The 24,236-nt window shown below is 42.0% G+C and overlaps 1 protein-coding gene across 1 annotated transcript in view; it reads left to right on the top strand.

Moving 5' to 3' along the window:
* NELL1 (neural EGFL like 1) overlaps positions 1-24,236 on the top strand; it is a 560,206-nt gene that overhangs the window by 185,997 nt on the left and 349,973 nt on the right. Inside the window, exon 12 of the mRNA XM_056851927.1 lies at positions 3,608-3,736. Within this exon, the coding sequence (XP_056707905.1) occupies positions 3,608-3,736 (129 nt within the window). The remainder of the gene's footprint in view (positions 1-3,607; positions 3,737-24,236) is intronic.

Below are 24,236 nucleotides of genomic sequence, written 5' to 3' on the forward strand. Positions count from 1 at the left end.
CAGTAACACAGTATTTTCTTTTATTTATCAGTCTTTCATCATTGACATCTCAGGGCTGGGGGTGGCTGCTTCGACTGGCTCGCAGGCCAGATAAGAGTTCTCAAGGGGCCGAATCCGGCCCCCAGGCCTTATGTTTGGCACACGTGATTTAGGGGGTTAATGCACCAAGTGTCCAAAAGGTTTTCCAGGCTGTATAAAAGCCATATTTTCAGGACTCAACACACCTTTTCCCTCCGTTTGGTTGTGGAGCCATTTCCAAAGCGCAAAAAAGTTGTACTTTCCGGAAACCCTTTTCCCGCGAATTATTTTTTTCCTCCGACTCCATGACATCTTCTCCGTAGGTGTGAAGGGTTCAGAGCTTTGCTGCGAATCCCAACCTCAACACCCACTTTTCCCATGTTACCCCTCGCTGACTCCACCCCCCTTTCCAGTTCGTGTTTCCCCATGGCCATTTCACCCCCTTCCACTTCCTCTTTTTTTTATTTGAGTCTAGCATTGGGAGAAAGGAACGTTGGGACAGAAGGACATAGGGCCTTTGGTACAAACAGTCCAGCTCCATAAATCAATTTCTTTTTCTTCACATCCCACAAGAAGCTTAAAAAAAGGTAAAGTACAATGATAATTCAAATTAAGAAGCACAGGGTAGCCAGCCAATCTCTTTGGCCCAATGGCTCTTTGGCCCAATGGCTCTTTGGCCCTACATCACCACGTTCCAATGTTAACACCCATGCACGGGGGAATAAAAAAAGGGGGGCGCTGGAAAGCACCGCGACATTTCAATGACGCGGCGCTCTCCCACTCCTCCCCCTTCAAAAAACACGTTACACAAGACCTGGTGTGTAGGGACAGTGTTACGTCTTGGACCCAGTGTTGAAAATGTCAGCAGGGGAAAGTGTGGGGAGGAATTTCCTAAACGGATTAATTTACAGGCGGTGAGGACGCACAATTTCCCTTTGTGCGATAACACCCCTAGATGGTCTGACAAAAGGCTTAACTATACAGTATGCTAGTAGTTCTGTAAATAGAGCACTTTTACTCAGGCATGTAGGGTAGGGGCAATTTGGATTGGGACTGCAGCGCAAGTTGAGAGAGCCTTTAAGTCTTCCTTGTGTGCCATTTTCTTGGTTAAAAAAGAGCCCTGGAGAAGTGCTGTTTTCCCTGTTGTGAAACCACTTGTGCATCTGATACCTGTGCAAGCTCAGCTTCACCATAGGGCAAATAGAGCTCTCTGAGGACTGCTTCTGATCAGCATGGGAATAGGCTTAAAAGCTAGAGATGCTCAAAAAACTGCCAGCTCTGCTCAGTTCCTGTTTGCCAGTGGTGACCAGACAGCCAATTAATTGATGGAGCTACTTGACTGTTTGCAGCCTGTTCCTGTATATTCTCATGAATGGACTATTTGCAGCCATCCACTGGAGAAATGTTGCTCTGTACCCAGTAAAGTTTTTTTTTTTTTGAGTGGGGGTGGGAATCAGGAGCTGACTCCCAGATGATCAATTGGAAGTCCAGTTTTTCTAATCGCCCATCCTGGAAACTTTGCTGCTTGTCAAACCTACTGAGATGCAACGATTTGAGCGGATATCAGAACCCAGCTGATTTCCCTTCTTTCCCCACCCACACCAAGCTGTCAGCTTGGACTGCAGATAGAAGGAGAGAAACAAGCTCTTTCCCCTCTCCCTATTGCAATGCAGAGATCTAAAGCATTGTTTCAGTCTCTGCCCAGCTTGGGAGGAAAGAGCTAAATTTTGCAACATTACTGGGCAACTAGTTTGCTGAGGAATGTGATGGGATAAGAACTGATTCTCAGTTAATCTCCCAGTTAGCTGTGAATAATCTTCTGACCAAAAGGCAGTTGCAAACTTGTTTGGCAGCTATTTGAGTTACTTGATACAATCCAGGCATATCACTGATCAGCTTGTAGTCTGATCAGAGCCAGTGTGGTGTAGTGGTTTAGAGCAGTGGACTCTAATCTGGAGAACCGGGTTTGATTCCCTCCTCCTCCACATGAGCAGCGGACTCTAATCTGGTTGGTTTCCCCACTCCTACACATGAAGCCAATTGGGTGATTTCGGGCTAGTCACAATTCTCTTTCAGCTCTCTCAGCCACTCCTACCTCACAAGGTGACTGTTGTGGGGAGAGGAAGGGAAGGGGGGTGTAAACCAGTTTGAATCTCTTTAAAAGGTAGAGAAAATTGGCATATAAAAACCAACTTTTCTTCTTCTTCTGATCATGAGGGTCAACCAAGGTAATTTTGTCTGCTGAACATATTCCCTGAGAAATGAATGGCATCAATATTAAAAATGCTTTTCCTTTGCACCGTGCTCCTGGTCCAAATCCAGGCCCCATGCACCTCAAATTTAAGTGAATTTAAATAAATGCAGGGGATCCCACACAGAACTCAAACATATAATGTTGTTAGGGCCTTTAGAGTAAGGCAGCTTCATGTGTAAGCAACCCAAATGATTTTGATGAAGAAGGCAAATGGCAGGACAATGATGGGAAGATTTACTAATCAATACTAATCTGTAAATGTGTGAACAAAATTATTTCTGACATTTAGGAACCAGTGGAAGTCTTCCAACCTGACAGTTATTCTAGTTTTTCGTGGTCCAATTTCTCAGAGAGCTGAAGGCAAGAAAGGCTTGGGCAGTGAGGGAAAACGACTTGGCTTCGGCCCGTATGCATGCAGCAAGGTTGTTAGGATGCGGGTTATCCCTGCTGGCAGTTTCCCACTTTTACTAATTACTGCCCAATCTCATTTGCTTTGTGGGAAGGTTCTGGTTCTCTATGCCTGAGCTATCCTGTTATCTCGCACTGCACATACTCCAGTCAGACAAGGAAAAAAGGTTTCTTATACTTGCTTTAAAGCAGGCCAGTGGAGAGAACAGACACAGAGGCTATTGCCCCCCTCCAAGTAAGGAACAGAGGCAACCTCTTTGCTTGCACTAGTAACAAGCAGGGTTGCAGGAGGGGGAAACAGAGGCAGGCACAAAGGAATTCTTCCTGCTGACAGTATCCCACCTATCTATCCAGCAGACATATTTTTTTTGGGGGGGGGGGAATAGGGGCAGCATCTAATGTTTCATTCCCCCATCCTATACAGAGTATATATGCCAAGCAATACAAGATGTGATAGGATCCAGATCATTACTGATGATTGAGAATCTGAGATATCTCAATGTTTGTAGTTTATATAATAACCATTATACGGATCCAAATTTGCCATTCCCCAGTTGCTAATGGAACTGGTATGAAATGTGGAATGTAGGCTCCCTTGAGTGAAGGATATGACTGCGGATAATTTCAGCCTAATTGCTGATATGAAGTTACTCGTGAATGTGTTTCCAACTGAAACCAATGGAGACAATTATTGAATTGATTTACTAATCAATTGATTTACTAATGTATGGGAATCCTACTCAAGTTTCCCAAATGGCATGTACAAACTTTTTATTTCATATTCCCAGTAAAAATGGTATTCTCGGGGTGGGGGGGGGAGTAAGGAACTCTGTAAGATGTATGAACAGGCAAGCAATTGTGATAATTTAGGAATAGGCTTTTCCTTGCTACATTCTGATACAATATTGGATATGATTCATATTTCAGGTCATAACTTTTGTGCACAAGGACATCAGTGTGGTGAAAACTCCGAGTGCAGAAATTGGAACACGAGAGCTACTTGCGAATGCAAGAGTGGTTATGTCTCTGTCCAAGGGGATTCAGCTTATTGTGAAGGTAAATAACATGCTCAGCAAAGTGACTTGATTGCAGTCTAGTGAGAAATGTTCTGTTGGGAAAAAAAGACAGAGCAAAATGTCTCATTACGAAGTCCAATCTTCATGGTAGTATAAATGATAATATCCTCATTTGATTTTATGTGTAGAAAGTCCAGATGACCCAGGGTGATGGAAAGTTCATTCTGAAGTTCAGATCCCTGGAGAATGGCTTGCTTCTTAGCATGTTAAAGTGCTGTAGTGGCTATGATTGTTTTTTAAAAGAGTAGACTGTAGTAGTGCTGCTGCTTAGACTTAAATAAAGCATGGTGTACTCGGTAATAACGATCTTCGCAAGTTGAAATACCAGAATAAGATTTTGTGTGTGTGTTATTATGAATTAGTATGACTGCAAATGACATCTCCAAAAGTGTGAAGGCTGCAAGAGTTTCTTTCGTCTGTGATTCAGGTGCTTCTGTGGATACTTGGAAAACATTTCTCTGTTTCTAATCCAACTGTGATGGATTGCACCTTAGCAAAGTTAATCAGTGATTTTAGCTAAATAGAGCATTCCCCTCTTTCCTGCTTTCATTGGTCAAACTGGATGAGTTGTCATGCAGTAATGGTTTTTATGTTATGCCGAAGATGTGCAGGGATACCATTGACCAGGCTTTGCTGCAGGTCAAGCCTGATTTTGTACTCTTACTTCATGGCTCTGGTTACCTTTCATATGTAAACTAACTTTGTCATTACTGTGAGATACCTTCTGGAGGATTTAAATGGGTCTTTTAATTATATTCTTGGTGATAGAAAGGTCAGGAAACAACAGAATGGAAAACACTCACTTGGTGATAGGGATGAGTAACTGTTCCCTGTTCCACTGCCTTTATACTCTACATCTAATTACAAACCAAACCATAGAGTGCGGCTCAATAAATCCACAGAATGGTGCTAGGGATGGAGGGTCTCTACAAACTTGAAAGAAATTGTGGATTTGCAGAAAAGTTTGAAATCTAAAAACAAACGCTGGGGAATTAAAAATCCCTAAAATAATAGAAATGACACCTGTAACTTTCAGTTGCCATTGTGGAGGTTGCCTTGGTTTCCACAAAGCAAAACCATTTTTTTAGTGGGGGGAGAAGCAGGGGTGGACATGAAGGCCAAAAGAGCCCTGAAAAGGGTCCAGTCCTCCTCCACTGTCATGTTCCCTAATGGAGGAAAGGGCACTGGGGATAGGCCCAGCAGAAACCACTGAAAACTCATCACTTACACCACTCAGTGGCTACCATGTACCTGGGCCCAATGATAACCCCATTGCAACTTAGCCTGACACTGGCAGCCCCCTTGTTACTCATCCAGTTTTTTTTCCCAGGGAGAAACGGCTGGGGGAGGGAAGGAAGGAAAGCTGAAGGCAGGAGAGCAGATAAAGGGAGATTGGTAGGAAAAGGGTGACTGCCAGATAAGGAAAAGAGGGATGAGGGGATACACAGGGGATGTACCCCACAAGGCCTTGTGGGTGTCCCACATGTTTGTTTGTATTTTTGTCCATAAAATGTCACTTCTCCCATTTGGATTGATGATCTTGTAGGGTTGTTGTTGTTTTTTTAAAAAAATGTATCCATGTAGTATGGTTTTATGTATAATTTATGTAGCTTTTGCATATGCAGCACATGCTATTTATACTATAATATTAGGGTTGCCAGCTCTGGATTGGGAAATACCTGGAGATTTGGGGGAGGGTAGAGCCTGGGGAGGGCAGGGTTTGGGGAAGAGAGGGACCTCAGTGGGGTATAACACCATAGAATCCACCTTTGAAAGTGGCCATTTTTTTCCCTAGGCGAACTGATCTCTGTTGCCTGGGGTCAGTTGTAATCATAGGAGATTTCCATCCACCATCTGGAGGTTGGCAACCCTATATAATACTATCCTCTTGACATACAAATAACATTGAAAATGTATACATTTTATGGATAATACAATGTGAGCAAACAAGATAGCACGAAAATCCTGGGTTTGTCTCGCACAAAGGAGGAGGGAAAGAAAGAAAAGTTTTCAGACTAAAACAGGGATGAGAAATATGAAGTCATACTTGCTTGGTTACAGTTGCTAATACTTGAAGAACGCAATAGTTTTAGAAGGACTTCATTTCAGCTGTATGTGAACCTAAGTTGGCTGCAGTGAGTGCCAGTACAGAATTTCCTCTTCCCTGGTGTATCTTCTCTATCTAGATTCAATTTAATTAACCCAGACATGTCGATATCATTGTGATTGTTTTCAGCTGCAATAAAACCTCCACATATACACAATCCCAGTTCTTCAAAAAAAAGCATGGAAGTTTTTAGATGCTGTGAGATCCTGTGTGTTAGATTAAAGCTATAATTTACAAATCATTGTTATCATCCCTGTTTTGGAGAGGAAGCTGGAGTTACTCATGTTTGTTTCCTCCAAGGGACAAAAAGTACATTGTCCCATGGGGTGGGGGGTAAAATCTGTGACCCTACTTCTCTTTCATCACTTCTGAAAAACAACCTCAGTGGCCCTGAGCTTAATCTCTCTCTCTTTGTTTTCTGCATCAGGAGAGTACTCCTCATAGATGATATGAGCTTTTTCTTCCTCTTAACATGACATAGGAGCATTGAGACAGGAAGCATGAGTCACTCGTGCTTCCCCTTTTAATTTTCAATGACAATACATTATTGTCATTGCAGTTTGGTAGGAATCAAGGTGCCTTCTAGTGGTTTTGCGTTGTATGTCTATTAATATGATAAACTGACATAAGTGCATTCACTTTGCCTTGAACAATTTTTGGTTTTCTGTGTTATGATACTAGTGTTCATGACCTTGCCCATGATTATTTTAGAAATAATGCATTTTAGATGAATTTCTGAGATGCTTTGTTCCATTTGTATTGGAGATGGAGAAGAGGTGACATACTTGATGAGGAGTTTAAATATATTGTAGGAACAGGGAGATAAGACTAAGGGAGTCATTGGTAAAAAAAAAGATTTGTGGACATCAGCAGTACTTAACTGATCTTGCTGTTCTGAAAAGACATTTCCCCATGTACAAGCATGAAGTGAAAATATCTAGTATGCTACTAATGAGGAACAAATTGTACAACTGATATTAGAAGTTGCAATCTTGCTGGACCATTGTTTGAATAAACCCATGCAAGAGAATATTTCAGTGCAGTCCCAAGCAGAGTTATACACTTCTAAGTCAATTGAAGTCAAGTGTGGTGTAGTGGTTAAGAGCAGTGGTTTGGAGCTGTGGACTCTAATCTGGAGAACTGGGTTTGATTCCCCACTCCTCTGCATGAGCGGTGGACGCTAATCTGGTGAACTGTGTTGGTTTCCCCACTCCTACACATGAAGCCAGCTGGGTGACCTTGGGCTAGTCACAGCTCTCTTAGAGCTCTCTCAGCCCCACCTACCTCACAGGGTGTCTGTTGTGGGTAGGGTTGTCAGCCTCCAGGTGGTAGCTGGAGATCTGCTATTACAACTGATCACCAGCCAATAGAGATCAGTTTACCTGGAGAAAATGGCCACTTCGGCAATTGGACTCTATGGCATTGAAGTCCCTCCCCTCCCCAAACCCTGCCCTCCTCAGGCTCCACCCCAAAAATCTGCAGATATTTCCCAACCCGGAGCTGGCAACCCTAGTTGTAGAGATGGGAAGGTGATTGTAAGCAAGTTTGATTCTTCCTTAAGTTGCAGAGAAAGTCGGCATATAAAAGCCAAATCTTCTTCTTCAATAGGAGCTTATAAGAGTATAACTCTTCTAAGGATTGTGCTGTTAGTTGTTAATGTCACAGAGCACCAATAGAGACTATGTATATAGAAAATTCTCTGTGCTGCAGAAACTATGAGCCGTAGTTGCTATACAGATGTTGCAGGGACCCCATTCAAAACAATAGAAGATAATAAGATTTCTGGCAGCAACCACCCAGCATACAATTGCTACTGCATACGGTAAACATATTTCTCTTTATCTGATTGCTTTTTTTAATCTAATGTATTTATTTTCATTTTGCATTTGCAAAATACAGCTAAAACAACATTTTGAAAACCTCCTTTCCCTGGATGTTGCTGCACTTGAGAGAAGCTTGTTTGCTGCATTTTTGTCTACAGCAACATTTTAGGCTGAAAGTTGAATTGCCCAGAAATTATCTGAATTTGTGCAAGCAACATCGTTAGGGGTTTAGCTGCACAAATTAGCTGAAATTGTAATGATCACAGAATCAGAATGGGGTTGGGGTTGGGGATGGGAGTTGAAGATTCCAATTAGTTCTCTGTCCCTTGAACACCACCTTATTTTTTGCTGCTTTTTGCATGGGGACGGAGAGTCAGGCAAGAAGCACAAATCTTTTCCTTTGTTAAGAAGACATGCAGATTTTTGGAAAATCTAGGTTTATGTAAATTGATGCAAAGTAACAGAAACTTAAACATTCTTTTAATATGCATAAGTGAACACCAGCACACTTAAAGGAGTCTTAAAATCTATGCAAAATATTTATGCATATTAGCGCACAACAAGGTTTTAAAAACAGCCTTTTGAAAGGCGCATTAACATGTATATTATTTCATGGCAACCATGCTGGAAAAAAAGAAGAAGAATGTTGGCAATGTAAAAAAAAAAATTCCAACGTTAGCCTCAGCTGTAGGGAAAATGGTTACGAACCTACGTGAAACAATATTATGAAACTGTAGGGAGTGATTAGGTTTTAGGGAAGGTTTCATTCTGTTTAAACTTAAAAATCCCCTTTGGCACAACACTAATCATAAAACATTCAATATCTGTGTGGACTTTAAAGGATGTCTTAACCGGTGTAACTTTCTGTAGAGGAAAAGCAGGAAGGTTGAGTGTGGATGTTCTGTTTGGTGACTGAAGGCAGTTTATAGAGAAAGAGAGTAGGTTTGAAAGGACACAGGGTGCTAAAAGCATAAATGATCAGTATGAATGAGGAACCAAAAAGAGATCAATGAAGTGAAACAGCTGAGAGGATCCAGTATGTAAAAGATTAGTTGCTTAAAAAGTAACCCTTCTGTTGATACTAGAAGAGATCAATGAAGTGAAACAGCTGAGAGGATCCAGTATGTAAAAATCAGTTGCTTAAAAAGTAACCCTTCTATTGATACTAGATTATTTAAAGCAGGGGTCCCCTACCTTTCTGAGTCCATGGTCACATTTGTAATTCTGATACAGGGTGACGAGCACAGCCACAAAACGGCTGCCACAGAAGGCAGAGCCACACACTGAGGAAGCCCAAAGAGAGAGAAGAGGGTTAATTTTCAAAATACATTAGGAAAGAGCAGTGTGAGAGAGTATAATGCAAACTCTGGTTGCAGCTGCCAGTGACATAATGTTATTTTAATCTGCATAGTCAATCAGATCTTCAGTGGCAAATCAGAAGCCCTGCTGGTCAAAAGCCCTACCTGGCCCCACCTACTTCCTACTGGTGGACAATAAGAAAGGTATTGGTGAGTGCCGTGGTGCCCCTGGACTCCACATTGGGAACCCTGATCTAAAGTAACCACTGGCAAAAATCATGTGGTAATCTTTAGGGTTGCCAGCCTCCAGGTGGTAGCTGGAGATCTCCTGCTATTACAACTGATTTCCAGCCAATAGAGATCAGTTCACCTGGAGAAAATAGCTGCTTTGGCAACTGGACTCTATGGCATTGAAGTCCCCCCCCCCGAAAAACCCCCCTGTATTCCTCAGGTTCTGCCCCCAAATCTCCAGGTATTTCCCAACCCGGAGCTGGCAACCCTAGTAATCTTACATTCTTCAAAGATTTGCTCCTCTGAATGGGTTGGTTTAGCAAAGCGAGGTCTTTAATTGAATGCAGCTCTAAACACTCTTTGTTTGATATACTGAATCCTTAAACATTGCTATACAGTTTAATATGTGCATTCATGTCACAGTTGTACATTTCAGTTTAAAACACTACTTTGATCAACTTACCTATTTTTAAGTTGAGTAGGAAAGACCTTTACAATGCAGTTCACGATATTGCTCCTGTGATGGCCTGGGATATTTACAAACATTCTAACTTCTTAGGTCAGGGACTATGTTTAGAATCATAGAGTTGGAAGGGACCACCAGGGTCATCTAGTCCAATCCCTGCACAATGCAGGAAATTAACAACTACCTCCCCCACATCCCCACTGACCCCAAACCCACCCCCCCAGTTTAGTGATACTCAGATATGGGAATATATCCTAGGTGTCAAGCAGGGTGGCTGAAGGAAGATGCCAAAGTTCTCTGATTTAAAAATGGCCTCCTAGGGATATCACTGTACCGGTCTTGTGTTTCTTAGAATGTTCATTAGTACTTGATGCACCATGTAGCTGCTCAGAAATTTGTCCCAGGATGGAGTTTTCACTCTGGGATTTCCCCAAAATTGAAGAAAAAACAACTTCTATGGGAAAAGAGTCGTTGCATGGATTTGGACAACACCGGCAAACTCTGGCAATGTTGTTGGGAAAATATGAAGGTAAAAAGTTAGAAGAAGTCTTGCCAAATCATTCGTTGGTTATGTGTGGCACTGCACTAACATGATAAAGCAGTAGTAGATGACCCTCCATCAGATAGATTTCAATAAGAACCAGAACCTCTATACAAATATCCAGTTTTTGTGGTTCTCTTTTTTTTTTTTGAAGGGGAGAAATCTTACAAACTGGGCCTTCATATGATGCAGAGTTATCAACTCCAGGTTGGGAAATTCCTGGAGATTTTGGGGGTGGAGTATGGGAAAGGAAGGGTTTGGGGAGTGATCAAGCAAGATATAATGCCGTATAATCCACCCTCCAAAGCAGCCATTTTATCCCAGCGAACAGATCCCTGTGGTGTGGAGATCTATTGTAATTCTGGGAGATCTCCAGTCTCTACTGGAAGGTTGGCAGCCATAACGTGATGGGGTACCACACTATTTCAGCATCATATTTTGTTGAATACAGTTATGGGTAAGATACCTCCATAGCAAAATTCCAGTTTTGCTTTGGTGCTAGTATTGGGGAGTGGGGGAGAATGGACAGCAGCACCACCAGGTTATTGGCCATAATTTTTCCATAATATTTAGCTTTCTTAATACTGTTAGAGAAGCAGAGTATTGCAGTTCGACCCATTTGCTCATGTGCTGTGTGCTGCAAGTCTCAAAGTTAGCTGTTGTTGTTGTTTTTTTAAAAAAATTATGCTGAACTGAGAACACAGAAAACTGCTGCACTGATATTCCCTTTTTGGGACTGCATTTGGAATTCGATTATGACCAGGGTTCAGCATGGTACCTAATGTTAGCTGTATAAAATGAACACACAAATGTCTGAAAGAAAGCTTCCAGAGCCTGGGAGAACTGGTGGATAAGTCTCATGCTGTGGTAATGAGCCAAAATTTTGTTCCATTGTTTTAAAGGGACTGAAATGGAAATGACATTTCAGATAATTTCTTTTGAGATCTCCAGGTTTCCCTATCTCTTGTGGCTTTTCGGAGAATAATAGCATCAAAATTCAGAATGCACTGGATCATTAACTTAGAACTTTCAGACTTTGGATCCTTATTCTTATATTACCGTACTTGAACACAACATGTCTTCTTTATGTGCACGTTTTGGACTCCTAGACTCAAACTGTTCTGTCAACTGTTGGTGATGATGTAGCGTTTGCCTTTTTAATGGTATGATGCCAGTGTAGTTTTATCCATCAGTTAAGGGCAGAAGTAGTTGTTATGCAGAAAACACTGATGGGTAGTAGACGGCTACAAGTGTTCCCACTGACAGTTTTATGCTTAGTTCCCCACCACCACCACCACCAAGTGTGCTCTGAAACTGGATGAGACCGAGTACATTTAGAGGGAGGAATTCATAGGCATAATAAGCATAAAGTGCCCTTCCCAATCCACTCCTTTACCCACATTCTTCAGTCAGTTCTTTTTTCTCCCTTCATCATTCCCCCTTTTGTCTCCTGTCTATTCTTCTGTGTTTACATTTCTGCTCTCCAATATTCAGCCTTTTAGTGTCCCTCTGTTCTGCTTTACCTTTGGCCACCGATGCAGAATAAGGTGAGCCACCACCATAAGCTGCAATGGCAAAAGGGCCAACTTTATTTTACATTTCTCAAAGGGGATCTGCAGCACATTCAGACCAAAGCCCCGTTCCAAACTAAGGTTGCCAACCTGCAGGTGGTGGCTGGAGATCTCCTGGGATTACAACTGATCTCCAGGTGATAGAGATGAGTTCACAACAAGTTAAGCACATACACATTTACATTATAAATTCAATACAGAACAACATGTAAAGGTAAAGGTCCCCTGTGCAAGCACCGGGTCATTCCTGACCCATGGGGTGACATCACATCCTGACGTTTCCTAGGCAGACTTTGTTTATGGGGTGGTTTGCCAGTGCCTTCCCCAGTCATCTTCCCTTTACCCCCAGCAAGCTGGGTACTCACTTTACCGACCTCAAGCTGGCTACCTGAAACCAACTTCCATCGAGATCAAACTCAGGTCGTGAGCAGATCTTGGACTCTGCAGCTTACCACTCTGTGCCACAGGGCTCCTACAGAACAACATAAAACTATCTAAAATTCATAGGAGAATGAGCTCCAATAAGTGCTGTCCCAGCTGAAATCTGATTTGAAGGCGTTCTGGAAAGGCCTACAAGGGCAATGCCAATCATCTCTAGATGATAAAAAGGCACTCCCATAGGTCCCAGCCAACCTAATCTCAGCAAAGGCTGATTCCCAAAAGAAGGTGTCATGCATCATTTTTAAAGCTTAGTCAGGCTGATAGAGGTGGAGGTGGTCTGTTACGTACTCCAGGCCCTAGCCATTTAGGCCTTTCAAAATCAGTACCAGCACCTGAAACTGAGCCTAGTGGCTTTACTCTTCGTTCCGAGTTTGGCCAAATGTCACTTGAAGCTAGGGCGTGGTTGGCCGCCTTTAAACTACACCTTAAACTGTGCTTTAGCACTGAGGGGTTCCTAGCTTCTCTGAAGCATGACCCTTTTAAATCCTCATGGCAAAAAATCTTAGATGAGAAACTGGCGTTGTTGGGCTTCTCGCGGGATATGTTATCAGATCTTGGGAAAACTGAAGCTTTTGCCAAAATTAAAAAGCGCATTAAAGAGCTCGATTATAACAGCACTACTTTTCGTGCTCGTCGTGTCTGTTCATCCCAGTTCTTCGGAATACCCCCTCCACGTGGTCTGCCTGCCTATACATATTATCTAACAACTCCTCGTCTCTGTAGAGCTTTTTGCTTGGCTAGATTGAATGCTAACCCTTCTATGGTAATGCAGGGCAGAATTCTGAATATACCATACTCAGACAGGATCTGCCCTTGCTCTTCTGATTCTATTGACTCATTAGCCCATGCCCTTTTGGAATGCCGCTTTTACGAGGAACTTCGATCGCACTATATTTCCCCCTTTTAATATACAAATCCAATGCCTCTGTGACTGACATAATGCCTTTTTTACTAAGTGATAGGGACCCCAAGGCTACATTGTCAGTGGCAAGATTTGTTTCAATCCTTATATCCCTCCAACACTAGATATATGCTGCTCAAGATCAATTGATCAAGGAGCTTCTAAGGGATAAAAGGAAACTGAGCCTAGAAATCATCTGGAAGCTGGTACAGTTGAGATATGTTTAAAAAATCTATACCTTGCTGTTCTGTAGCACACACTTCATGTGGTTAGGCTACTCTAACCATGACAATTTAGGCAGGTTTGCATCTATCATGATTCTACACTAGCCACTGAGAATCATTTCATTGCCTACTTGTTTCCTTGAAGTACACATTGCTTCCTATCCCAAAACGTCACCACTTTGTGAACAGCAGGCATCAGTACTCAACTCTCCTTGACCACAGGTTACTGCCTGTCTTGTACAGACCTCTACTCCTCCAAGGAGATATGCTTGCTTCTAATGCAACCCCCTCCCTCCATGGATCACAGGCTTTCCGATTGCACCACAGGTGCCTTTGAAGGCATCAGTCATTCAGTTAGTTTCTGCTCCGTCTCTTCACTCTAATTGCGGATTCTCCCACTGCAGTAACTGTTGGATATTGCAGATGTGTGTCCTAAACCAGCTGATTTGCAGACTGCTGTAAATTTTGGCTAGACAGTTTGTCTGCCCTAATTCTCTTTGCCTCTAAGAGATGTGTCTCATGTAACTTTTTCAACACAACTGTCTGTTTCCCCCCCAATGCACTCACTAGGATTCCAGGGGAATTCAAATAAGTTTATTAAGAAGGAAATTGCTGCATAGTGATTGTTCCATATTCCTCCAGAATGTTTACAACATAGATTTCAATATGTAAATCAGGAATGTGTGGCACATAGATCCACAAAACATATCACATGAATTGATTAGGCATTTTCTGGCTTAGTTAATGAGTGTTTCAATTGTTTTCTCATCCATTTTCATTGGTTTGGAGGTTGTTCTCTGAAGTAGGCTAAGAAAAACAGCTAGATGCATCTTTTTTTTTAAAAGAGAGCTTAATGATTTTGTCCCCCCACCCCCAGTATATGAGATTACCAAGTAAAGGTATCGCTTGAGGTTGCCAGATATAGTTATAGCTGAAGCTTGTACTTTAGTAAATTTGTGTTTAGAACAAAAATATTAATGATGATCAAGGCTGGACATTCTCTGTTAGTAGACACAGACATGCTCGGTCAAGAACATGCAAATTCTGTGCTTCAAAACAGTTATATACGTTATATTGTGTGTGTGTGTGTGTGTGTAAAGTGCCTTCAAGTCGCAGCCGACTTATGGCGACCCCTTTTGGGGTTTTCATGGCAAGAGACCAAACAGGAATTCTCTGGTGAAGCGCAAGAAAAAATTCACTGGTGGACTAGGCTGGTATAGATGGATCAAAAACTTCACACTTCCCCGCCCCCCTGTAACTGGCAGGTATATGTAACACTTTACGGCTGGAGTTGTAATATACGTGTATTTCTGAGGTAGCATATATGAGCTTCAGAATGAGATGTGACTCCTAGTTACCATCATCAGGCAATCAGGCATCAGGCAAAATACATTGGTTAAACTAGGGTTTATTGATTACAATAGGCACTGTGGACATCTGTACAGTCCAGTTGGTCAACTGGTGATCTGAGCCAAATGAAACATAAGGTGGTTTCATTCTGTGTGGGTGATTCTTTTTTATCCCAAGAAATCACAAAAAGGGCCCAGTGCTTCTGCAGACAGCACCCCTTTCTTTTGAGTCAGACTTGTGTTTAATTTTTAATTCTTTGATGTCAAGTTTAAAAAGCTCCTATATATTTTATTCAGATATTCAGTGACTTTTTTGTCTTGGTTCCTAATGCTAAAGCCATGAATGCTGGCTTTCATACGTACAGTTTCACTCCTATCTCAACTCTTCCAGGTATACATGAAAAACAAGAAGTAAAAGTTGATATTATGGGGTCTCTTTGCTGGCCAATGGCTGTAACAATAAATGTAAATGTAATTATGGAGTCTTTTCTCTGTAATTTACCTTTATATCCTAATAAGAAGACAGGTCACAGCAATCTTCGGTGGGGATGCTGCTCCTGTTGGAATGGGTTTTTTCCTTCCTTTTCTGAATTTGATAAAGCACAGACAAATTAGAGTATTAATAGGAAACCTCTCAGCTATTCTTTATTTCCGGATGACTGAATCGTAACCTAGCCTTGAAAGGTCAATGAGTTATTCAGTATTCTTTGCCGCTGTATAATGGTAAAGACAACATTGCCTGTTTATTTACTATTTGCATCTTTTGTATTTGGGTAATAGAGGATTATAAGCATGAAATGGTTTTCAATAGCTTGTCTCTTAATAGAATGCCTTAGATAGAGAAGTCTATGCTGTACAGATAAATATTTGCAGTCAAATACCGTAGAAATTAATGGTCTTCTGTACTATTTTTGGTTCTTAAATAGTAATGCTGCATTCTGCTTAGTTGCACATTTAAATGGTAATAATGTTAATTATATTCTTTCTTAGGGATTGAGTGATTCAGGAAAACTGATGGCATTAAGTGAAATCTTTTCACCTCTGGATCAATCACTTCAACCTCACCGAAAGACATTTCCGTCTAGTTTCAATTCTCAAATGAGCATGTAAAAGGAGTATGTGCTTTTAGTGCAGTTTTCAACAAACAACGAAATCCCTCTTGCCTCCATCTGTTGGCACTAATTGACAGGCAAGTTAATGTTCTTATCAAAGGCCAGAGAATGAAGTGTCTCGGGCATCACTTTCCTTTTCTCAGCATTGGGTTTGTTCATCCATATCAACTTGAACTGGCCTTTATAGTACAATGGCACCATTGCTTATTCTGTTGTTTTAAAACATTTCTTAAGGGCAGTCAGCAGACATCCATTCTAGGCAGGGCCACCAAGAGAGGGGGAATGGGGGAAACAAAATTCCCGGTGCCCAAGTCAGCGGGAGGGCCCCTGAAGCCAGCTTCATGCTGCGTTCAGAATGCATCTCGATTTATTCTACTTCTAATGCAGTTCTTCACTGCAGCCACTAGGGGTGAAGGGGAGGCAGATGACAGTAAACCACAGTAGCTCTTCTTTCTGCTCACCATGCCTTTCTGCAGAGTTCACTACAAAGAGGCAAACACTTGCATATCCTGCTAAATGCATTCAACCAAGCCAGCACTAGAGCCAACACAGCTCATGGTTGCAAGACCTGCCAGCACAGCGCATGGCTGCAAAAGTAATTGCCAGGCTGCAGCCTCCTAACAAGGCTGTTATTTCAGTCTTCCTGTCCTTCCACATAGCTCCATAGTTTTCTCTGTTCACCTAGACCTTCCCTGTTAGTGCAGTGTAGAAAATAAAACAACCTTTTCTCTTTTTAAAATCTCTCTTCCTCTTTTTCATACTTTTCTCTTCATTTTTCTCTCTTCCTTTCATGATATGCCTTCATTTCTTTCTCCCCTTCTAATCCCCCCTTTATTTGTCAGTCTTGGCCTTAACTCCTGCTTATCCCTAGTTGGGAAGTTAGAACATACTTATTGGCAGTATAACAGCAAACCCTTGTTAATATTATGAACAGAAGGGGGGAGGTAATATTCCCCTATTATCTATCAAAGTGGTAAATGAATGCTTCCTCCCCCATTGCATGCATGGTAATAGAATGTTAATTTAGCAGCAATGATTAGTGGGTAGCAGCAATGATTTCACCCAACCAGGAAATCAAGTCACAGTTAATCTGTAGATCTAATTCTCATCTTGGCCCCTGAGTGCGGATCCAAAACTACACAGTGGGGCCTGGCACAGAAAAGAGTGATTTTTTAATAAAAATTCAGGATAATCACCAGGCTTGCAGAAAAATATTTACAAGTTTAAAAATAGGTTAAAACAGAACACACACAAATGTCCAACTTGTATCTAGCAAGACCTCAGCAGTAATTTGGTTAGAGGTGGCTTGGAGAGGAGAGCTCGTTGTATGTGCTTTCTGCTCCAAGCCACCATTGCTGGCTTGTGATGGGAAGGGCTTGTGCTTGGAGCATAGAACATGCCAGACATGCTTTCTTCTCCAGCCCTCACCACCTCCATTACCTGGTCAGCAAAAGAGAGGAACAAGGCCTAACAAGGCTTGGAGCTGGAAGCAATTTCTGCTGCAAGCTGAGATCCCTGAGCCAGGTTGGTCTGTAGTAGAACATCTGGATTCCAGTCCAGTAGCATTTTAGAGTCCAACAAGATTGGGGGGGGGGTATGAGCTTTTGAGAGTCAAAGCTCCCTGACTCCCTGACAAAGAGAGCTTTGACTCTTGAAAGCTCATACCCTGAAAATCTTGTTGGCCTCTAAGGTGCTACTGTACTCCAATTTAGCAAATTTACCACAAAGAGAGATTATGGGTACAAAGTGGGCAGTATTGTTTCCCCCTCCCAGAATATTTAGACTGCTCATATTTTCCAAACATTGTACCTTGATGAAAAATCTGGTTACTGACCCTCTTCATTCAAAACACCTAACGTAACCTAGGAAGTATTTGGGCAGCCCATTCCTAAAGGGGGGGGGTAGATCCATGGTGGCTGGTAGCTGCTGAGCCTTGCCACCTCCTCTCAGGCTTCCTGGCCGCCATGGAGGGGAAAAAAAGTATTTAAAAATTAAAAAAAGGAAAAATAGGGGGAAATGCCCCATTGAAAACAGTGAGGCTAAGCCACCAAAAAAGGTGACACAGCCCTGCATGCTGCTCAAGGGGGAATTCCCAAAGGCAGCTCCGCCCCCGGGAATGCCCCAGGAACGCCTCCCCCACACCAGCCCAGCCGTTCTCTTTCCAGACTGGCTGCGGGGGGGCGGGGGGGTTGCTTAAGCTCTGTCGGTCCCAGACGCCAGGATGTTTGCCCCCACGCTGGTGTATTTGCCAGTTTATTTCATGATAAAGTGGTACCTACGCTGGCATGAGGACATACCGGCTCCTAAGGAGATTCCCCTCCCCCCACACGATTGCAGCTTTAGTGAAATTAATGTGTACAATAGCACTGCTTACTCAGATTACTAGCAAGCAGTGATAAAAACTGCAACACAAAAATGTGATTTTTAGTACTCCTCCTCCTAAAAACCTGCTGTGATTTTTGCTCTTAAATGGGTACCTTGTGTTGTGACTGGTGTATTTTGAGACATTTCTCCTCCAATTAGGAATGCCAAAGGAGAAGACTCTTAAAGGGAAACAGTCTCTCAGATGTCTCATGTTATATCCTTAAGAAGTATAATTTTCTGCTAGGTGAAGGTCGGAAGTGTTTACATAAATCCTGTTGCTTGTTTCATCTTCTCCCTTGTCTTGGTACAATGCTTTTCAGCGTTACCAGTGTGTTTGTTATTCCAGAGGTTAAAGTAAAAAATACTTAAGCCTTCTGTGTGGCAGTGATGTATAACTGGACTTTTGGCTGCCATCCCTGGCCTTGTCTTTCGAATCAATTTTAATGATCATCCTTCTGTTTGTCCCCCTTCACTCCAGAAAAGCACTTCACACTTGAAATTGAAATTTTCTGCAGCCAATTTACAGTTTATTACATACTAAACCACCTCCAAGAATTCTCACCTACCGCAAAATGTGTTTTATGAAGGTACATTCAAAATACATTCATTAAAAACAAGCCTATTAGAGGAAACCTTTGCAGCTGGTGTTAGTTCAGTTTATGACTCCTTAGCAAACAGCAAAAAGGAGATGTGTTTCCAGAAAACGCCATCACCAAGGAAGGAAATGGAATAAACAACGGAATATACAAATGTGATATTTAAAAAATAAAGCTTTATTAAACAATGTAACAATGGCAAAAAGCTGTTGCTTTGATAAGATTCAGATAAAACTTGCATGCTAACTCAAAAAAATGTTGTGAGGGTTATAAGAACATAAGAAAGGCCATGCTGGAGCAGACCAAGGTCCATCAAGTCCTGCAGACTGTTCACACAGTGGCCAACCAGGTGCCTCTAGGAAGCCCACAAACAAGACAACTGCAGCAGCACCATCCTGCCTGCGTTCCACAGCACCTAATACAATGGGCATGCTCCTCTGATGCTAGAATGTAATCATTCATAGCTCCTTTCTGTGCCTCAAGCCATTGGTAGAGAATGGAAGGCACAGCTTGCGTGGTGGCATGCTGCCCAATACAGTGGAGGGGACAAGTAGGGCAAGCCCACATGCACACAGATTCCTCTCTACCTGTCTTATTCCTCTTATTGTTCAAACCTCTGTGTAGGAGAAATCATTCATAGCTTTGGGATGGGACATCATCAATATACTGATGACACCCAGCTCTATATCTCTCTATCCAAATCCTCTGGCAATGCTGTAGAGGATCTTGAGCCACTGCCTGACTGCTATGGCTAAATGGCTGAAAGTGAACACATTGAAGCTGAACCCAGACAAGATGGAAGCAATGCTCCTTGCAAAGTCTGAGGCCTTAAAAAACATTGTGTTTCCCATGGGGCTCAGCTGACCCTTGCTGACTGTGTTGAGAGCCTAGGGGTTATATTAGACCAGGCATTACTGCTGTAGAAGCAAGTTAATGCATTTGCCAAAAAAACAACAAAAAAAACCCAATTTAGTTTAGCTGGAAAAACAGCCCCTTATCATGTCTTGGCTGAGTTGACAAAGAGAACTTTGTCTGCCCCTCCCACAATACTAGAACACAAGGGCATCCAATGAAGGTGATGAGTGGTAGATTCAGGACAGGCAAATGGAAATAATTCTTTAAATGAGTGATTATGAGGCAGACTTCGCTGCTGGAGGATATAGTGATGACCACAGGCAGGGGCAGCTTTAAAAGGGGATGAGACAGATTCATGCAGGATAAGTATATCAATAGCTATTAAACTTGTTTTTATTATTATTTGCTAATAGAAACAGAACAAGAAATATAGAAAGTACAGGATAGAAAACACCAAAAGAATACAGATTGGTAACAAACAAATGTCAAATATTGGTAACCTAACTGAATTTGCTACAAAATCTACTTTTAGCCTGAAAAATTATAGCTACTTTCATGCTTTCATTTACTCTGAGCTATCCCTGCATAACATTAACATCAGTCCCTATATGTTTTTAGGGAATATTATATTTCTGAGAAAATAATGCCTTATATATTCTATCTTTCTGTGTTTAATTCTAATTGTATATTGTTAATTAATTCTAAATATTAAACATTATATAAAACATATAGCTTTAATTAGTCACCAATTCCAGCTGGAATTTTTTTTAATTTTTTAAATGTGATACTCCCCCATGGAATTTCATGGGGCCATGCTTCCTATTTTGTAGGCATAACTCTACGCCTGCAAACTGGCACATTCCTGGGCTGAATGAAATGGCTTTGGAAACTGCCTAAAGGCAGCTCTGCCCCCTGGAACACCCCGAGAATGCTCCCCTGGATGCCGGCACAGGCACTTGTGCCGACAAAACATTGCCGGGGAGGCAACATCGGCGCACAAGGTTCACACTGCTGCATCGCTCCCTGGAGCCAGTGTAAGTTTCCCTGTTCTGGAGTCCGTTCCACTTTGCCAGCGGAAGTGGCACAGATGCTGGCGGTGGGGCCACGCCGAATCCTAAGCTGCTCCGCCCTCCCTTTAGGATTGCACGGAAAAGAGAACCTCCATGTTCAGAGGCAGTCAGCCTCTGAATCCCAGTGCCAGGAGGCAACATCAGGGGAAGGCTTCAGCCTCTATGCTGTGTTGTTGGCCTTCCAGAGGAACTGGTTGGCTACTATGTGAAACAGGATGCTGGACTAGGTGAACCAGTGGTCTGACCCAGCAGGGCTCTTCTTATGTTCATTGTATAATCCACTTTGAGTCTCAGTGAGAAAGGTGGACTATAAATATAATATTCTTTTTTATATATTATTATTATTATTATTATATAAATAAAAATGTAAATGTTCGTTTGTTCAAAATTTTAAATCTCGAAAGTTCTTCACCGATTGCTTTGAAATTTTGACACAACGTTGCATTCGAATACGCGCGTTTTTAAATACCTATATTATATAGATGTCACACCTGTGACAGGTAAAAACATGCTTTTTTGAAAAACAGCGCCATCTGTTGGATGTAAAAGCAACATACGCTATCTTCTTAGATGCACCAGGAGGAACTGGTAAAACATTCCTAATTAGACTGATTCTGGGAGCAATTCGATCCCAAAATGACATAGCCTTAGCTCTTGCGTTGTCCGGAATACCTGTTACATTGCTACCAGGTGGAAGAACTGCTCATTCCACTTTGAAATTGCCATTGAACATGCAATTCATTGAAACTCCCACATGCAACATTTCCAAACCATCCGGCATGGGGAAAGTATTGCAGAAATGTAAACTTATTGTTTGGGATGAATGCACAATGGCGCACAAGAAATCGCTCGAGGCTCTTGATCGATCATTGCAAGATTTGCGTGGAAACATCAGACCATTTGGGAACGCATTAATATTCCTTGCAGGAGATTTCAGGCAAACATTACCTGTAATTTGTCGATCGACACTAGCGGACGAAATAAACGCTTGCCTGAAATACTCTACTTTGTGGCGACACGTAAAGACGTTAAAATTAACTACAAATATGTGTGTCCAGCTGCAAAACGATCGATCAGCTGAGATATTCTCACATCAATTGCTGGAAATTGGGAATGGAAAGGTACAGGTTGATCTGACCTCAGGACGAATTTCATTGCCTCATAACGTCTGCCATTTAGTGATGTCAAAAGAAGTATTGGTTTAAAAAGTATTTCCCAATATTCAAACCAATTATAAGAATCACGATTGGCTGAGTGAACGAGCTATTCTTGCGGCCAAGAACAAAGACGTCTACGAACGTAACAATATTATTCAGTCTCACATTCAAAGCGAGGCAGTCACATACAAGTCCGTCGACACTGTTGTGGAAGCAGATGAAGCGGTTAATTATCCAACAGAATTTTTGAATTCACTTGATCTGCCAGGGATGCCACCGCACATACTGCAATTGAAAATCGGCATGCCAATTATCTTGTTGCGAAATATCAACCAGCCAACGGCACGCAGCTTCCAGTAAAAAAATTCATGAGCAACGTTGTAGAAGCAACAATCTTGACAGGACCTTTCAAAGGTGAAGATGTCCTCATTCCTCGCATTCCTATGATTCCAACGGATATGCCATTTCAATTTAAGAGATTGCAATTCCCAATTCGATTGGCGTTTGCAATCACCATCAACAAAGCTCAGGGGCAATCTTTAGAATTGTGCGGTTTAGATCTAGACACGGATTGCTTCTCACATGGACAATTATATGTTGCATGTTCTAGAGTCGGCAAACCAGACAATCTCTATATCTGCACAGACAATGGAACAACAAAAAATATTGTATACCCACAAGCATTGTGAAATTAAACATATTAGAAACGTGCACTTTCTCTTTTCTTTCTTTTCCATTTAACTAGACTGGGCCACAGCAACGCATGGCCAGGTACAGCTAGTGTATTAATAAATATAGGGGGGAATCCACTTCTAAAAGAGTGACTGAGCTTTATTGATGACATATTCAGGATGGGTTCACTTTTTAAAAGCCTTTAAAACAATCCTTTGCAGCTGCTGTTAATATGAATACGTGTGCTGATCTAGAATCTTCAGAGAAGTTGCACCAGGTTCTTGTGATTAAAATTGCAGCAGCTTACTCATGCACACAAAACTGTACATTCCCCTCCCCGCAACCACCTTAAGTTTAAAAAGTGGTCTCATGATCCAGCTATTGAAGTGAATATGAAGGAAATTAAAAAAACAAACATGAATTCATGCTTGGGTCTAATATATGGTATTGCACGGTTAGCAGGGGGTTGAAACAAAAGACTTACATGTTTATGGTAACTGGTTGTTATAAAATTCAGCACTTAGCTTGCATAGTGGTTATATGTTGTTAAAAACCCCACAAAATAAATAGCTTTAAGAATGAATGACACTATCTGAAAGTTGAAAACCATAACCTTGGGAGTTTTAACTTCAACTTAATAGGATTAAAACTCCATGAAGCTACACAGATGGAAGCTTTAGCAGCGTTGACTGTCAGCTACATTTTGTGTTTCAGATTGCTTGTGCAACTAGCTTTCAGTTGTCACGAGCCTCTCAGTTTCTATGTATGATCAGTTTTACTTGTCTTTTAGAAGTAGCCAAGCATGTAGTTCCAAACATTGCCAGACTTTGAATGTCATTTTCTTGTGTTGATTGTTATGGAGCCTTGTTGCCATTATTACTAAAAGAGATAGATGATACCAGAACTGGATCAGCTGGTGTTGGTTGGGATTTTGAATTCCCAATCTTGCCATATTCAGTTCTGTTACCACAGTGGGGTAAAATAATATAAATAACATTTTTCTTAGAGGCAAGACCAGGCAACTTGTTCAATTTCAAAGCAGGCAGAGAATCCCATGGATTTGGTTCAGCTTCCTTCTCTCCTACCCACTCACCCACCAGCCAACCTACCTTTATCTACCCTCTGTCTTCACCTTTCCCTCCTCCTTACGGCTTCTCCCTGGGAGAACTATGGCCCAATAGTGTGGTGCTGGCAGCAATGCCCAGTTGTGGGTAGGGAACCCACAAGTCCTTGTAAGGGGCATCTGATACCCCTCCCCACATGTTTCGCCTTTCCTACCTCCTGGCAACCCCATATCTTCATCTTTCCCTGCTTTCTTCTCTCCTTCCCAACCACCAAACAACCTACATTTTATCTCCCCCTCCGCCCCCATCTTCCTCATTTGCCAGCTTCAGCTGCTTAGCCAGCTGTAGCCTTCCCTGGTCAGAAAAGATCTGGCCACTATGGTGCATGCCTTGGGTTACATCTGGATTGGATTACTGCAATGTGCTCTATGTGGGGCTACCCTTGAGAAGTGTTTGAAAACTTCAATTAGTACAGAATGCTGAAGCCAGGACATTGACTGAAGTGGGTCATAGGGACCCTATCATTCCTGTTTTGGTCCATATCTATTGATTCCCAGTTTGCTTCCAGGCACAATTCAAGGTGCTGGTCTTGACCTTCAAAGCTCTATATGGTTTGGTACTAACATACCTGAAGGTCT

This window comes from Euleptes europaea, chromosome 6 (assembly GCF_029931775.1).
Source record: "Euleptes europaea isolate rEulEur1 chromosome 6, rEulEur1.hap1, whole genome shotgun sequence".
Lineage (NCBI taxonomy): Eukaryota > Metazoa > Chordata > Lepidosauria > Squamata > Sphaerodactylidae > Euleptes > Euleptes europaea.